This window comes from Choloepus didactylus, chromosome 2, assembly GCF_015220235.1.
Source record: "Choloepus didactylus isolate mChoDid1 chromosome 2, mChoDid1.pri, whole genome shotgun sequence".
NCBI classification, from domain to species: Eukaryota; Metazoa; Chordata; class Mammalia; order Pilosa; family Megalonychidae; genus Choloepus; species Choloepus didactylus.
The window spans coordinates 228,322,922-228,339,567 of record NC_051308.1 but is presented as its reverse complement, the minus strand read 5'-3'; the positions used below and the strand labels follow the sequence as shown (position 1 = coordinate 228,339,567).

Sequence of the window (16,646 nt, the reverse complement as noted above, 5' to 3'; positions counted from 1 at the left end):
TTTTCTATTAACAAGGATTGGAAAAGTCTGCATCAGTCCAAGCTCTTTATTCTTCACATGGTGAAGTAAAATCCCAGAAAAACCTAGAAAAAGGGGAGGGAGGTCATTCATTTGCTCAAGGTCACACATTCATTCTTTCACTATTTCCTGGATGCCTGGTCAGTGCCAGACACTGTGCTATGACCTAGCGGTTCAGAGATCAAAAAGATGCTGTCACGGCCCAAGAGGGCTTTTGCAGCCGAAGGGCTAAAGAAAGCACCAGACACGTTCTGAGACATTAGCTTTTATTTTGGGGGGCTTACCTAAAGGTGGGAAGTCAGCTGCTCTGAATGGTGGTAGGTTCAGAGCTTGGTGTGTAAGGTGCTCCGTAAAAGCAGGGGCTGCCAGGGAGTGGATTATAAGGGTTAGGACAAAGACATTCCAATGGGTATGAAGCATGGGGGTGGGGGGTTGGGGTGTGCTGGTAGTGGGGTGATCGGGTGAACATAGGGAGGATTGATTGTAGTCAACAGGGAGGAGGGGAGGATTATTGGTTATCTTGTAGATTCCAATGGGTATGACCTCAGGGACTTCCAGGAGGGAGGTAAGCTATAGATTACATTTAGGGCTGGAGGTCTGATTTTACAAGGAGAGTAGGTCAAACCTTAACTGACGTAGGTCACACAAGCTGCTGTGTGCAATTATCAAGGCACTTGGAAAAGGCCCTGGGCCTAGACCTCCCACAGATGCTAATGAGACATACATTCTAGTGGAGGCCAATGGACAATATACATGTTTTAATTTCATAGGCTGCTCAAGCAAATAGCATGCAAAGAGATGGCTTAATGAATGGGAACTTAATGGCTCATGGTTTTGAGGCCAGGAAAAAAATCCAAATCAAGGTGCCATCAAGGCGAGGCTTTCTCCCTGAATACTGTGGCCTTCTGGACTGGCTGCTGGTGACCCTTGGCCCTTGGTTCCTCTGTCACTTGACAATGCGCAAGGAGGTCTCTCCTGGGCTCTCCATTCCACTGAATGTGTTCAGTGTTCCACTGAATTTCAGCTTCTTGCTTCCTGTGGCTTTCTCTCCTATCTCTGAATTTCATTCTACTTATAAAGGACTCCAAGAATCGGATTACGACCCATCCTGATTGAGCTGGGCCACACCTTAACTGAAGTAGCCTCATCCAAGGTCCTACTTACAATGGGTTACAGCCACAGGAATGGTTAAGTTTAAGAACGTTTTTCAGCAGTACCTACAGCTCAAAACCACCACTATATACAACAAGAAATAAATAAGCAAAACAATTGCAGGGAGTGGTGAGATAATAAATTCAGGGATATGGGATTGAGTGCCCAAGGGGGAGAATGCTAATTCAGGTTGGTGGTCAGGAAGGTGAGGGTGAGGAGGTGCCGTGTGAGCCACCTGGAGAAGACAGCCGTGGGATGTCATGTGAGAAGGAGCACCCCAGGCCGAGGTTCTGCGGGTGCAACGGCCCCGAGGCAGGAACACTTAAAGTTAGTCATAGAGCAGACTCGGGCTCGGGGTCCTCCACCACTTGCTGCCTCCCTAGGTCCTCAGAGAGGCTTTTTTGGTGTCCTGGGCCTCCCTCAAGCTCAGACCCTAAGGTACCGATTTGTCCAGAAAGGCAGCGGCTCTCTGAGGCTGTGAGCTCCCTCCCCTGCAGCAGAACCGGATCTGAGTTTCCTGGTTTCCCGCTGGCAGGGGCTGAGCGGACGCTCTCTCCGATTTCTGGCCTTCTCGCCCCAGGCTCCAGCCCCAGCCCCAGCCTCAAATCTCCATGGCAACCTCTAGACACAATCCTGACCCAGAGGAGGAGCATCTGGAACAGAGAGCACAAAGAGTATTGTGAAGAGACCAGAAGAGCTGGTGGCCTTGCTTTCCCCTCCTCCCCGTTCCTGTCAGACTCCCCATGGGTCTGGCTGGAACCCCATATCCTTGTCCAAAGACCCCAAGCTGAAGATTCTGCGGGTCTGCCTTCTTGCTGGGCACAGCAGGGCCGGGATGGAGGCCTGTCTCCTGCTGCTGCCCCAGCTGCTCCTGTTGGGAACAGCCATCCTAACCTTAACTGCTCTGGAGACAGGTGAGCATGAGCGGGCTTGGCTGGGGTCCCCACTACCATCAGAGATGGTCTCTTCCCCAATCAGCAATCACTCTGACAGGCTGTGGCCCCTGGAATTGGGGGAGGCCGGGAAACCCTGTACCTGGTCTTGCTTGGCACCCCCAAGCTCACTCCAAGCCCGTCTGGAAGGCTGGAGCACTGAGTCACCCAGAAGCAGGGGCCTAGGGGTGGGCCCACCAGCCCAAAATACTGTGGGCTTTGGAGTCAGACAGCCCTGCATTCATGCATGTCCTCTCCCTCTTCCTACATTTGCACAATTTAAGATAATTGTTTGACCTCTCTAAGACTCAGTGGTAAAATGGAAATAAAATAGCCCTTACCTCTATATAAGATGAGATGAACCATGCAGGACACTCAGGACAGTGCCTGGCACATAGAAGGTGCTCAATTTGCTCCGGATCTAAGCCACACCCCTACACCCCTGCCGACCCGTGTACCCTAGGCAGACCCTGGTTTTAGTAGGTCTGCACAGAGATGGGAAAATGCTCCCACATCCTGAGCCCCGATGGGTCTTCCCTCGGGCCCCAGGTCCTTGCTGGTCTTCTCCCAGCCACTGGTACCCTGACCCTGCACCAGGAAACACAACTCCTCTTCTCTGCCTGTACTTATAAAATTCAGAGCTAGTCTGAGCACGTACACATTAGCTCATTTGATCCTCACAACAACACTTAGCAGTGGAGGTGTTTTAACTGTAAGTAAAAGAAACCAATCTAAATGGGGCTTAAACCATAAGGACAAAGGACATTTATTATTTCACTTAACAGGAGTGGCTGTGGGTGGTTCCAGAGATGGCTAATTTAGCAGCTCAACTATGTCAGGCCTTCTCTGTAATTCTCATGATCTCATGCTTGCAAGATGGCTGCTGCTGCTGTGGACATCACATCCCTAGTCAACAGCGTTCAAAAGCAGAAAGTAAAAGGGGCTCTTCACCACACACCTTTCCCTCTTTTCTTTCCTTTTTTTTTTTTTTTTTTTTTAAATCAGGAAGGAGAACTTTCCCAGGAACCCCCAGAAAACCTCTCCTTAAGTCTCATTAGCCAGACTGGTCACAAACTAATCCCTAAACCTGGCAAATGGATTTAGGTTTACAAGGCTTGATTTAGACCAATCACCAATGGGGCTTGGCACATTTCTCTCTGATAGCTGAGGGAAATCAGGGTTCTTTAAGCAAGGAGAAACAGGGAATGGTTTTTGGGTGTCTGTCTGCCCCATCTTGAATAAGATAACAATAGCCCACACTTGTATAATACTCACCAAGCGCGAGGCTCTGTTCTACGCACTGTACACATACACATCCACAACCCTTTACTTGCAGTTCCAAAACCCAAAAGGCTCTGAAAACCAAATTGTTCTTAGCTAATTTATTGGCAACATCTGTCCTGAACTGACAGGCCACTGTCTATTGGATTTATTTGGCCCTCTAGGGTGAATGATTGTACAATTATTCTAGAAATAGGAATGTGTTTAATCATGGAGGGCTGCTGCAGGCTCCATTTCGGGCTGCAACATAATATACTGTATCTACATCATAGTATTTTTCGAAAATCTGGGAAATTCTGAAACACATCCAAGGTTTTGGTTAAAGGATTGTGTGCTTGAATTAGACCATTTAATCCTCAAAAGAAAAAAAAAAAAACAAAAACGCTTGCTTGGGATCACACAACCGGAAAGGGCAGAGCCAGGCTTGGACCCAGGCTGCCTGGCTCCAGGGTCCGTGCTTTTCTCCGCAGCGGACCTGGTGGAGCTCTGCGGGCGGACGTGGCAGGGGGACGCGCTCCTGTTGAGCTCGCACGCCGCCTCGCGCAAGTTCTACTTCGTGGCTCCGGACACCGACTGCGGGCTCTGGATGCGGGCGGCGGCCTCCGGCGACAGGATCCTCTTCCAGTTCCGCTTCTTCCTGGTCTACAGCTTGACTCCGGCGTCCCCGGGGTCCCCAGGGTCCCCAGCGCCCCCAGCGTCCAACGCTTCCTTCCCGGAGCCCGCCGACCCGTGTGCCCCAGGCTCCTACCTGCAGTTCTACGAGGGTTCCCCGGGGGCGCCCCGGCCGTTGGGGTCCCCTCTCTGCGGCCTGACCATCCCGGCCTCAGTGGCATCTTCAGGACCCTCCCTGGGCCTGCGTCTGGTCACGAGAGGTCGCCAGCCCCGCGTGGACTTCGTGGGCGAAGTCACTTCTTTCCGGTTGGGTGGGTCCGGGTTTCTGGGGGAGGTGGGGAGTGGGGTTCTGGGCCTGAGGGCACGAATGGGGGGCCTGGTCCTACCCTCTGCTGAGAGCATAAGAAGATGGAGGGGGCTGGGTCCCAACAGAGGGAGGGCGGCCCCAGGAGGCTGCATGGTGGGAGGGTCAGGGGGTCGCCATAAAGGCCCAAGAGCCTGTCTGGTGGATATGTTTGCCAGACTTCCTTACCAGTCCCTGGTACATGCACACTCAAATCCCCTCTCTCTCTTTGTCTCTCTCTCTCTCTCTCTCTCTCTTTCTCTCTCTCTCTCTCTCTCTCTCTCTCACACACACACACACATTAACCCCCTCCCCCAATTTGCATGCCCTCACACACACCTCATACATTAACATCCACACGTTCAACACTGCACACACCATAATACTCACACCTCATTCTGCACACTCACCCTGCACACCTTGCACACATACACTTCACAGAACCACACCTCACACATTCACACACAAATGCATATTCTTGTACACCTTACCCAATCACACACCATATACACACACATTCCACGCATGCATTGCACATACACACAATTCACATCACACAACACGCAATCATGTTCCCACAGGGACTCCTCTGTCCCGGGTCAGTCCTTCAGATGTTTGTAGAGGGGCATAGTTAGCACTCTTGTGGTTGTAAGTAACGGAAAACCACTGAAGCAACAAAAGGGAACTCTTGGAGCTGAAATTAATAGTAATCGTTTATCAAGCATTGGCCCTTCGCACACCGGATCTTATTTATTCCTCATTTCAACTCTGCCCTGCCATGTTCTTATCCTCAGGTTTATAGATGAGGAAACTGGCTCGGGCAGGTTAGGTAATGTGCCCCAGATCACCTGCTCAGAAGTGGAGCAGCAGCTGGGATCGAACTATCAGAGCGTGTCCTCCTACCTGAATTGAGTTCCACGCTTGAGACCCAGCAGGTTCCTGGGACTGGAGCCACTTGCTGAGGTCCCTGCAGAGGCTGTCTCTAGTGATGGCGAGCAGGTGAGCTGCCAAAGCCCAGCAGCTTCCAAAACCACAGAGAAGCTTTATCTCCAGCAAAATATCCAGACTTGAGAAGTAAACATGGGCTCATGTGCACTTTGAGACGAGGAGATGGGGTTCTCTAATTGCCAACACAAGTTCACCGAGAACCTTGACATGCCACGCCCCAGACCAGCCTGTAACACCTGAGCAGGTTGGAGAGCGCCCCCATGTGGTCGCATTTGCCTCTGGTCAAATCCCACTTTTCTTTTCCCTGGAATTGTGCGTGGTCTGACTTTTGGATTTTAGATTCTCTCGTTCTTCCCCATAAGCATCTCTGGCTCTGGGATGAACTATGTAAAATTTGCACCCTAAATCCTTGGGGCCATGGCCCATGTGCCTGAGGTCCCCTCCTTTTTGGCTCCTGTAGGCTGTAGCATGCCAAGGGCCCTATTAAGTTGTTTTGGAAACAGTTCTCACTGGCTGATTGGAAATCAGCCCAGTGTGTCCTCCTCCCTCCCTCCTTCCTTCTTACTGTCCCTCCCTGTGGCCTTGGCCTCCTGCATGTGTCAGCCAGGGAGGTCAAAAATGTTGCAGCTGCTCTGTGCTTAGAGGTTTTGGGCTCCAGAAGGAAGGTGGCAGTGGTGAAGCCCTGTCATGACTCTGGCTTCCTTGAGTCCGTTTTGTGATCTGAATGAGGAAAGGTTCATTTCACATCCTCTGGTCACACACAGTCTCAATTGCTTGCATGTGCAAAGCTCATGCAAACACTCTCACACTGACACTCAAATATGACTTCCATACATTCCACACTCACTTTGTGTTTCCTCTCTTATATACATTCACTCTTAGATGTACACAGCTTTTACTTATTAGAGTATTCGCCTTCATTTGCAAGTGAAAGAAACCCAACTCAAATTGACTTACGCTAAAAGGGAATTTGGGGGGAGCTCCTATAACTGGCATATGGAGTGGATTCAGGTGTGACTGGATCTAGGTGCTCAACAATATCACCTGGGCTCTGTCTCTTTGTTCCCTTTCTCTATCTGTGCACTGCATTGGTCTGTTTGGCTTCCATCCCAGCCGGCTCCTCTTTCTGTTTTGGCTGCAAGATAATCCTGGAGCAACAAGTTCACCTCTCCAACTTCAACAAAATAGAGAGCAAGCATCTTTTCTTAAGGCTCTAGCAAAAGTCCTGGGGCCAAATTGTGTAGACTATGTGTCCAGTCCAGTGTCCAGGAAATGGGATGCTCTGCTTGACCAGGCCTGAGCCACATGCCTACCTCTGAGCCACGTGTTGGTCAGTTCCATCAGAGCTGCCTTTTCTCCACAGAATGGGATTCTGGACAAGCCAGCGTGTCTGCCATACCCTGTGCACCAAGCCATACAATTCTTTCTCCCATGTGCACATTCATTCACTTAACAAATATTAATTAACTGCTCTGTGCCAGGTGCAGTTCTAGGCTCCAGGGATATGGCAGTAAACAAAAGAGTAGTCCCTGCCCTCTTGGAGCTGGTGTAGTTGTGGGGAAGACAGACCATAAATGAATGGTCTGCGGATGGCAGTAAGTGCTGCAGAGGGCAAGGAGGGTAGGAGTGTCGGGCTGGGGGTGCTGCTCTTATATGGAGGTCAGTGCAAAGCCCTGAGTGAGAGTAGCTGGAAAGGCTCAGCTGGTGTCCACACACTCACAGACACACTCACACCCAGTGTGTGCTCAGTGTTTATGAGCATGTGTTCCAGAACCAGCTTGCCTGGGGCTGAATTCCTTACTCTGCTGCTTAGCTATGAGCTGGGGGACCTTGGTCAAGTGGCCTGACCTTGCTGTACTTCAGTCTTCTCATCTGTAAAATGGGGTCATGGAAAGTATTTACCCCGTAGGGTTGTGCAAGGATTAAATGAGCTAGGATGAGAAGTGTTTAGAACTGTGTTTGGCCCAGCATGGGAACTCTTTTAATGCTGGCCATGATCTTCATCACCCTCATCCTTATGACCATACACCTCTCTCCCATGAAATGCTCCTCCATGCTCTGCTCGCGGATGCAAACCTCTGCTCTATCCTGCCCACTCCGCCCACATTCCCGCACAAGGGGGCCACATACCCTGCTGGGTCACCGGCCTTGCCCAATCCTCATTCCAGACTTCCCCTCTTGGCCCCAGGATCCTGTGGGAGCTACTTCCGCTGTCGGAATGGCAGGTGCATCCCCCCGAGCCTGGTGTGTGACCACTGGGGCATGGACAACTGTGGCGACGGCAGTGACCAGGCCTCCCGGCCGCCGGCTGACTGCAGAGGTCAGTGATGGGTGTAGCTGGGTGGGCAGCCGGGCCCCAAGGTCCCTTCCCTGCTCATTACAGTGGGAGAGAGTGAGGCGGGGGAGCACAGCAGTGGGGAACGGGTGAGAAGCTGGACCCAAGGATTGGACAGAGTTAGAGCTGGGACAGTGCTAATGATGATCTAATTGCTGCTTCCAAATGCATTTCAGTGGTGGAAACTTTTTCCCAAATGGAACCTGGTGCAAAGCCCAAGACATCACAAGAAGAGACATTCTGCTTAACTGGGGGTGGGGTCTCCGATCCTTGGCTGACTGATGTCCCCCAAGGGGCCTGAGTATGACCCTCAAGACATACTTTGAACACCATTGATCCAGTCCAACTCCCACATTTTACAGATGGGTAAACTGAGGCCTAGAGAGGAGAAATGACTAGTCCAAGGTCACAAAGCCAGGAAGCGACATAACCAGGAATGACCTACACATGGGGGACCAGAATAGATCACCCAGGAAAATCCTTCCTGGGAGTCTGGAGAAGCTCCCACCCCACATCAGGTGTTCACTGCAAAAAGGCAGCTGGCTGAGGGTGGAAATCCACCTCTGCTCTGCTTGCCAAGAATGAATGTGGTGTTGGGGGTGAGGGGTGGGCTGCATCTGCCCAGGGAAGGGTTATTTTTCCTTCACTCAAAGTTTCTGTCCCTCCACTAAACCTTGCACTTGCAGAGCTGTGACTGCCTAGAGGGGGTGGTGCATTTTTCTAATTTGTCCACCCAGAGTGGGTGCACTTTTCTAAGTTGCTGTGTGGGTCAGTAGCAGGCCTGGCTTGAGGTGGGAAGGGTAGACAGGGGAATGGATGAGATGACCTTTGGCCACCTCCTTTATCCTGAGAATCAGGGCGAGGGGAGGTCATGGCCTGGCTGGGACAAGCAGGAGATGGATGGGTGACTCGGGCAAGGCTGGGGCTCTGCTGTCTCTTCTCTGGCAGAGTGGCACAGGGTGGACGTGAGCTCTAGAAGGCTGCGGTCTTGCCTGCCTTCCATCTCTGTATCTCCAGCTAGCCCTTAGCTCATGCCTGCAAAACTTTCACCTGTTCTCAAGCAGGTTCTCACGCAACAGTGTGTGCTGAGTGAGCTACTGGACTGGGAGATGGCTGTGCCCTTGAATTGTCACATGACTCGTTGCCGCCAGTTTCTCATTCATTAAGTGGGATAAAACCTGTGCCCATCATCTGAACCTCCCGCCTGCTACTGGTGATGAACCTTGCGTGCTCCTCTCTGAAGCTGGTCCCTTCCCAACCCCCTTGCCCAGCCAAGGACCACACTCCTGCAATTCTACACCCTCAAATCTGGACCACTGACACCCACATGCCAATGTGTTGTCATTTCTGCCATTAATACAATACTGGCAGCAAAAGCTGCCACCTCTTGATTCCACCACCTCCTCCAATTACCACCACATCTCTCTGCTGAGAGAGCAGTCCAAATTTACTCCAATTTCTCCCCTCCCATCTTCTTTCCGATTCATTCCAATCAGGTATTTCACCCCCACTGGGCACGAAACAGCTCTTGTCGAGGTCACCAGTGACCTCCACATTGTTGAACCTGATGATCATGCTCAGTCCTCATCTTACCTACCTTCCAGCAGCGTTTGACAGGCTCCACCACTCCTGGCTCTCCTGGGGACCCCACAGGCCCACCCACCAAGCCTCAAGTCTCCTTCCCCAGTTCCTTCTCATCTGACACTCTGTGTTTGAAGAGCCCCAAGGCTCAGTGCCAGAGTCCTCTTCACCTCCCACCACGCTCATTCTCTTGGCAATCTCGCTTACACTGTATCACCAGCTGGACTCGTCCTTGGGCTCCAGTCACATCACCCCCTCCCTATGGGCATCTCCAGGTGGGTGTGCAGCCAGCATCTCCAGCTTAACCTGCTCGAAACTGAACCCCTGACCCACCTCTCCAACATCCTGCTTGTCCTTGGCACTCTCCCCCTTCTCGCTAAATGGTAACTTCAAATCCCAGCTGCTCACGCCCCAAACTGCTGAGTTACCTTTCATTCTTCTTTTTCTCCCAGCCCACAGCCAAGCCGTCAAGTCCAGGGGCCTTTACAAAAATTACTTGACTTTATTTTTTAGAATAATTTTAGATTTACAGAAATATTAAGCGGATAGTACAGGACGTTCCCATGGACCCCGCACCCAGTTTTACTTCTTAACAGCTTACATTAGGGTGACACCTTTGTGATAATTGATGAACCAATATTGACACACTATTATTAATCTATTCAGATTTCCTTTGCTTTTACCCAATGTCCTTTTTCTGTTCCATCGTCCCAGCCAGGACACATCACATTTAGTTGTCAGTTCCCCTGAGACTCCTCTTGGGTGTGGCAGTTTGTCAGACCTTCCTTGTTTTTGATGACCTTGACAGTGTTGAAGAGGGCTGGCTGAGGGTTTTGTAGAAGCCCCACTACTGACTTTGGTGTTTTTCTCCTGATAAGTCTTCCTGAGAGGAAGATCACAGAGGTAAAGGGCCATTTTCACCGCATCATATCAAGGTCTGAACCCATCAACGTGACTTAGGACTGTTGATGTTGACCTTGATCGCCTGGAGGAGGGAGGGTTGGTCAGGTGTCAAGTTAAGTACCCCCCCCCCCCATACTGTCCTCTCTGGAGGAAGTCACTACAAGCAGCTCCCACTAAGGAGTGGGAAGTCGTGCTCCCCCTCCAGAGGGGCCCTTTAAAACGCTAAATCAAATCACGGCACCCCATGCTCAACGCCCTCCACTGACGCCCCTGCGCACTGGGCCAAAGCGAAGCCTCCCAGGGGCCCACAGGCCCTGCACCTTGTGGCCCCGGCACTCTCCTCTCTCTTGCCTTCTTGTTCCCTCGGCTCCCCCGCTGGCCTCCTGGCAGCAACTTCAGCGTTCCTGGCCTCCACGCTGGCTGCCTCCTGGCTTCTGCACCAGCTGCCTCTTCCGCCTGGAAGGCTTTTCTTGGGAGAACTGGCTGCTGGTTCCTCTGCTTCCTGCAAGCCTCCACCTAGCTGCTGGTCTCTCAGCGGCTCCTTCCTAACCCCTTTATTTAAAGCAGCACCCCCCGCCCCCATTCCCTGCCTTATTTTTCTCCACAGCACCCATCTCCATTTGACACTAGACACATCAATTCGCCTTTTGTCACTCTTCCCGCACTAAATGGCCAGCTCCGTGAGGACAATTTTGGCTGTTTTGCTTACTGCTGTATCCCCAGTCCCTGGGGCAGCACCCGGAGCAGAGAGGGAGCTCCAGAATCCCTAGTCAAGGGAGTGGGAGGATGGGCCTCTCTGTGCAATTTCCTGTCTGTGCAATGGGGATAAGCCTACCTTTCAAAGTTGTCATAAACTTTAAGTGAAACACTGCATGGAAAGGGCCCGGTGCAGAGCACAGGACATGCTCCGTGCCCGGCAGCCCCTCCCGTCCTTTCCCTGCTCCTTGAGAATAAGCCCCGTTCAGAAACCCTGGCCCTGGGGCTGGCGTGCACGAGTTCAAGTCTTCCTCCCTTGCTTCCAGCCGTGGGCCCTCGGCCAGTGACTTCACCTCTCGGTGCCTCATTTCCCTTATCTGTAAAATGGGGATACAGATAACGGCAATGTCAGAGAGGGTTTGAGGTTACACGAGACGTGGACGTGCCTGGGAAGTGCCTGTGGCGTGCCTCCCACTCTTTACCATCTCCCATTGCAGGTATCTCCCCGGTGCCCAGCTGGGCCAGGAGCGTGGATGACCAGGCCTCCAAGCCACTGACCCTCTCCCCGGCTCTCGGGCCTGCGGACCCCCTCCAGACTGCAGCGGACAGGAGTCCCCCTGCAGGCCGGGACCCTGCTCCCCAGGATGCGGCAGCCAAAGGTGGGTGGCACCTGGCACCCCCAATCTTCCCACCAAAACCACACGCGCCTCTCCCTGGGCGATGGGGAGGGGGTGAGGAGGGGCGCGGTGGGCTCAGGCAGAGGCCTGAGTGCACTCTCTCGTCCCTTCCTCAGGGTCCCGGCTGTGGGGGTTGGCGCTGGCCTCCTCACTGCTCCTGGCCTCCACCGGCCTCCTCCTGGGCCTCCTCTGCTGCTGCTGCTCCGGCCGGCTGCCCTGGCGGGCTGGCACCTGTGGAATCTGCCTGGGCTGCAGCACGGGTCCTGACCGGGTCGCCCCTGGGGGGCTGCGGCCAAGTGGGCCAGCCTGCCAGAGTCAGGGAGGCCACCCCTAGAGGCTGTGGGCACTAGAGCAGAGAGCTTGGGGTCTGACAGACCCTAGATGCTAAGCCCCTCTGGGCTGCTGTGTGACCTTGGGTGAGTCACTCAACCCTCTGAGACTCAGTCTGCTCCTCTGGGAAACGGGGTAACCCCTGCCTCGCTGGGTTGTCAGGACCTGCACATGGTAATCGGCCCTCCAGCTTGAGGGATGGCTGGCACTTTGCTGGGTTGGCCCAGGGCAGGGAGTGGGGCCGCGCTAACCCGAAGCTGCCCCACTTTGCTCCCCTCTCCGGTGCCCCCAAGTGGAGCCCTAGTCAGACACAGGAGACAGCCCTGGCGGGGATAGCACCGTTTATTTAAGAAAACCAAGACAAAGACCACAGGAGGGTCCCTTCTAGGACAAAGAGGCCAGGCATCCCGGCCCCACAGGCTGGGGGCTGCTGGTGGGGAGGGTGCTTGTCCCCAGTGGGCTCCCACGGATGGGGCGGGGCTGTCATGTCCCCTCCCCAACCCTCCCACTCACGGTCCCAGCTTCCCCCACCCAAGGCACTAACCTTCTCCCCACCCCCCCCACCGTCCCTGGGCCTTCACTTCCAGATGAGTGGTGGGTGTAGCCTGGTGTAGGCTGGGAGACCTCAGTGCTGGGCTCTGCGGGTAGCAGCTCCTGGTGAGAGTTGGGGTGCGGATTCCCTTGCAGGCCCTGAGGGCGGAGGCCCTGGGCTGGGTGTTGGGGGTGGGATGCAGGCCAGGGGGCTGGGTGGGAGGGAGGCTGCCAGGGGCAGGTGGCCTGGCTGGCTGGGAGGAGGTAGGGGAGGGCTGGGGCATCAGCTGGCAGGGGTAGGGGGCTGCCTGCCTGGGGGTGAGCTGCCATTTGCTCCAGGGCTGCCCCTAAGGAGCTTTCCCAACCCTGGGGAGGGTGGCCGAGGCTGCTGCGAATGCCCCCGCCTGCTCAGGGAGCTGGTGAGGCCCTGGATGGAAGCTGGGGCTGGAGTGTCCGGAAGTTCTCCTAGGAATGAGGGTGGCCCGAGGACTGCAGAGACAGGTGGCCCTTTTCACCCTGGGGGCTCCACCTGGAGTAGGGTTCTGGGCCCACCCAGCCTCTGGGCGTGGCCCCAAGTCCCGGAGCTGAGGCTCCCCCTCCTGTCCAGCTGTCCTGCCCACCAGCCTGTGGCTTTGCCCAGGGGTGTGTGTGTTGGTGGGGGGGGGGGGTGGCATGCCCACCCTCCAGTCCAGCCCAGGGCGGTAGCAGCAAAGCAGGCATTGCCTCAGTTTCTTACAAAAAAAACTCATAATAATAATATTAATAATAATATACTCGACGTTGTTGGGCTGGGACGCTGCCCGGGAGTCCGTGGGGGGCTGGCGGGTGCCTACGAGGGGCAGGGGCGCGTGCTAGTCCCCGCCTGGGCACTGTGCTGCAGGTCCAGGGGCTGTGGAGGTGGGGCGCCGGGCCGGGGGGAGTGCAGCACCAGATTCTTGATACAGCCCGTGATGCCCGCCGAGAACCGGCCGCCGGTCAGCGTGGCCACGTTGGGGGCTCCGCCTGGGGGGACAGAAGGCCCAGGAGGTGAGGAAGGCCATGTCCACTCCATCTCTGCAGGAGCCCGTGCCCTCCCTGGGCCCAGGACTTACCGATGTAGACGCTGCCCTTGGTGTTGACGGCCACGTTGGGGCCTGGGGACTGGCCGCGGACCAGCTCCTCGCCGTCCACCTGGATGGAGCCTCTCTGGCCCTCTCTGTGGGGGGACTGGGTCAGGCCCCTCACCACGGATTTCCCTGTCCTCCCTGACCCAACAGAGAGCCCTGTGCCTTTGCCATGGAAACCCCAGACATAAGAGTTGGACCTCTACCCACTACGTTCTTTTCTCCCCGCGCTGGATGAGAGATCTGGCCCCCAAATCAGCTTCCAGGTCCCCACTGCCCAGCCCCTGGTTGCCTCCATCCCGTTCGGTGCCTGCCTGCCCCGTCCCACTCATGGAGTTCCATCCTGTACTTGAAGTCCATGCTCTGGCTGCAGGATTTGTCCCCAACCCTGGCTTCAAGTTCTGCGTCCCCAGACTCTGGGCCTCTTTCCCGATGCCCAGCTGGGCTCCCTTACCGCAGGGCCACCACCCGATGCCACTCGCCATCGTTGATGGGGTCCTCCGAGACCAGGCGGGCCTCCCCGCTGCCCAGCTGGTAGCTGCAGGTCACACAGGCCCAAGAAAGTGTGAGCTGGGGCAGGACCGGCTGGGGTGGGGGAAGCGGCAACTTCCCGGGGGAAGCAGCCATGTAGAGGGGGAAGGGGAGTCGGGAGCCAGGGAGGGGACAGAAGGGCCGGGATGCCAGGACCCACCTGAAGACAAAGTGTCCGTCCTCAAGCCCGAGGCCGATGAAGTCCTTGCCTCGGCCGGCCTCGCCCACCTCCTGCCAGGGAAGCACAGGGTCTCTGGGGTCCCCAGCCTGGAGAGCCAGGGTCCCAGACCCTGTAGCCTCTGTCTCCTCTCTCCCCACGGCCCTGGCTGCCAGGGCCCCACAGCCACACTCACCACGCCTTGCCAGAGGAGGAGGCCGTTGGCCGTGGTGGTCCGCACCTCCAGCTCGATGGTCTCGGGTATCTCGGGCAAGCTGCGGGGGCAGGAGCAGGTGAGGGGGCAGAGGTGCCCGTGTCTTAGGGCCCCTTCCCCTCCCTGGGACTGTCCTGCCCGAGCCCACTGGTTCTCCCAACACCCAGCTCACCTCCTGGAGAAGACACGGCCAGGGAGGACGAGGAAGCCACCGTCGTGGAAATAGGCTCCGTACTGCCCAGGGGCGTCTGCGGGAGAAGGGGCACAGGTGAGGCACCTGCTCACCTGTCAGGGCGACCATCCCTCACCGCCTCATCTGGTCCCCACCTCCACTCCCACGTGTACTTCCTCTGGGGGCTCTGAGCCTGCGGTCCCCGGATGCCCCAGGTCCCCACATTAGGGGTCCGGGATGGAATTCAGGGGGTCTGTGAACTTGGATGTGAAAAACACTACATCCTTACTTTCACTCACGTCTCACTGAAATTTAGCAGTTCTCTCCACTAGGAATGTAGCCAGCAAACTAAAAATAGTAGTAGCAGGGCCTGTGACTTTGTCACTAATAAAAGTCACAAATATTTACTTGTCACATTGCAGTAGTTGCAGATATTCCAAATGTCTGTTATGCTTATTGTTATTTTGAAATTGCAGTTGCTATCAGAATCACCGCTAGATCTTGTTATTTAATGATGTAATAAAGAAGTGCAGACGTTACATATAAGAAAATTTAAAAACTCTTTTTATGTCCTTATTTTGGTCCAGTTGGTTTCCTCTGAAATCTTACGAGTTGCACTTTATGCAGGCAGGGGGCATGCGGGGTAGACCCCGTCCCTGCTGGCCGGCTCTGTCCACTGAAAGTCCCACAGCCTGAGAAACTCCTTGTCCCGAACCAGCCGGGACAGTGGGCCACCGAGGTTTGTGGCAACGACAGTTAAGAACCTCATGGACCCTCCACGTTACAGATGGGAAGGCAGGCTCGGAGTGATGGAGCAACTTTCCCAAGAGGCGGAAGACCAGATCACCACCGAGCTTCTCGGCTCCAGCGTCCCCACTGGGCGTGGGCCCCACATCCCCAGCCCCACCTGCTCCCGGCCCATCCTGCAGACCAGCACTGGCCACTGTGGGCCTGGCAGCCACGAGGGCAGGGGACGCTTTCCACCCTCCACCAAATGATGGGGCTGACAGCTTACATTTCCTGAGCACCTGCTATGTGCCAGACACCGTGCTGGGAGATTCCTGTGTCACTGAGTCCTTACAACAACTCGAGGAGTTAGATAAATTATTAACAAAGGCTAATTTTCATTGACTACCCACTCTGTGCCAGACACTTCTAAGCATTTGAAATACACGAGATAATTTTTTTTCCTCACACAAGATTTTATCCAAAGCCTTGGGGAAGGATGTTACTGTCAGTTTTTTTGACCCGGAAGAGAAGAGACCAAAGCTCAAATGGAGAAAGTTTTATTTATGTGCAGGTGGGCTGAAGCCAAAGAATGGCAACAGCTCCTAACAAAGGTGGGAGTGAAGTTTTATAGCTTTTTGGGAAGGGGGCTGGGGAAATAATTGTTCGTCAGTAAGACAGAGAAGCAAGGAGTTGAAGTCGGGGGATTGGTTTGCCCAGGGTAAGATAAGGCGTTGATGTCAGGGGTGTTTAGGGTAAGCTAAGGCGTTGACATCAGGGAGGTTATTACATTATGGAAAATTTTTATGTTCTTGCTCAGACTGCTACGTTAGCTAAGAGTGGGTTTTATGTAAATAGTCATGTCTGTTGTGGGAGAGCTTCCAAGAGCGTGTTGTGTATGTGTTGGGGGTGGAGAGTTTTGCCTAACAGTTACCTACCTCCATTTTAGACACGAGGAAATGGAGGCACAGAGAGGCTAAGTGATTTGTCCAAAGTCACACAGCTGGTAAGTGGCAGGGCTAGGATCTGAAGCCAGGCTGGCTGGCTCTGGAGTCCGTGCTTTTAACCACCACCCCCTGCCTCTCCTATTACGTTAGTGATAAACAAGAAGTTATGAGTCCATAAGGCAGCATAGTGCCTGGGATATAATAAATGTTCACAAACATTCATTCTTAATTACTGTCTTCACTTTTAAACAGATTGTGGAATCCTTGAGCACAAGGGTCCTGCCTTATTCATCTTACATTTCCTACTCCCCAGGCAAGGCTGGGCACGCAATAGAGACGGTTGTTGACTGCATGCATGAATACAGAAGAGGAAACTGGGGTCAGAGTGGTTAAAGGGCCTGCCTGAGGTCACCTAGCCAGCAGGTACGGGGCAAAACTGAGCTCTGTGTGGCTGTGC

The 16,646-nt window shown here is 54.3% G+C and overlaps 2 protein-coding genes across 3 annotated transcripts in view; one reads left to right on the top strand and one right to left on the bottom strand.

Moving 5' to 3' along the window:
• Positions 1-1,892: 1,892 nt before the first annotated feature.
• On the top strand, positions 1,893-14,033 carry LDLRAD2 (low density lipoprotein receptor class A domain containing 2). 2 transcript variants are annotated; one of them, XR_005215475.1, is made up of 6 exons: positions 1,893-2,084; positions 3,854-4,306; positions 7,475-7,606; positions 11,299-11,460; positions 11,595-11,894; positions 13,399-14,033. XR_005215475.1 is itself a non-coding variant. In XM_037828249.1 (5 exons), exons 1-5 carry the CDS (start codon positions 2,006-2,008, stop codon positions 11,810-11,812), a joined length of 1,044 nt encoding a protein of 347 aa, XP_037684177.1. In that variant the 5' UTR covers positions 1,893-2,005; the 3' UTR covers positions 11,813-12,543. The 2 variants fall into 2 exon arrangements, 1 of the variants encoding a protein (XP_037684177.1); XM_037828249.1 differs by lacking the exon at positions 13,399-14,033 and having other exon boundaries at positions 11,595-12,543.
• The window catches only part of HSPG2 (heparan sulfate proteoglycan 2), a 99,015-nt gene continuing 94,501 nt past the window's right edge, over positions 12,133-16,646 (bottom strand). Inside the window, 6 exon segments of the mRNA XM_037828248.1 lie at positions 12,133-13,341; positions 13,431-13,534; positions 13,897-13,980; positions 14,134-14,204; positions 14,327-14,405; positions 14,517-14,592. Of these exon segments, the coding sequence (XP_037684176.1) occupies positions 13,169-13,341; positions 13,431-13,534; positions 13,897-13,980; positions 14,134-14,204; positions 14,327-14,405; positions 14,517-14,592 (587 nt within the window). The 3' untranslated portion in view covers positions 12,133-13,168.

Coding starts and splice junctions, on each gene's coding strand:
- LDLRAD2 (XM_037828249.1), top strand. CDS start 2,006: ATGGAGGCCTGTCTCCTGCTGCTGCCCCAGCTGCTCCTGTTGGGAACA. Junction 2,085..3,853: donor CTTAACTGCTCTGGAGACAG/GTGAGCATGAGC, acceptor TTTTCTCCGCAG/CGGACCTGGTGGAGCTCTGC. Junction 7,607..11,298: donor GCCGCCGGCTGACTGCAGAG/GTCAGTGATGGG, acceptor CTCCCATTGCAG/GTATCTCCCCGGTGCCCAGC.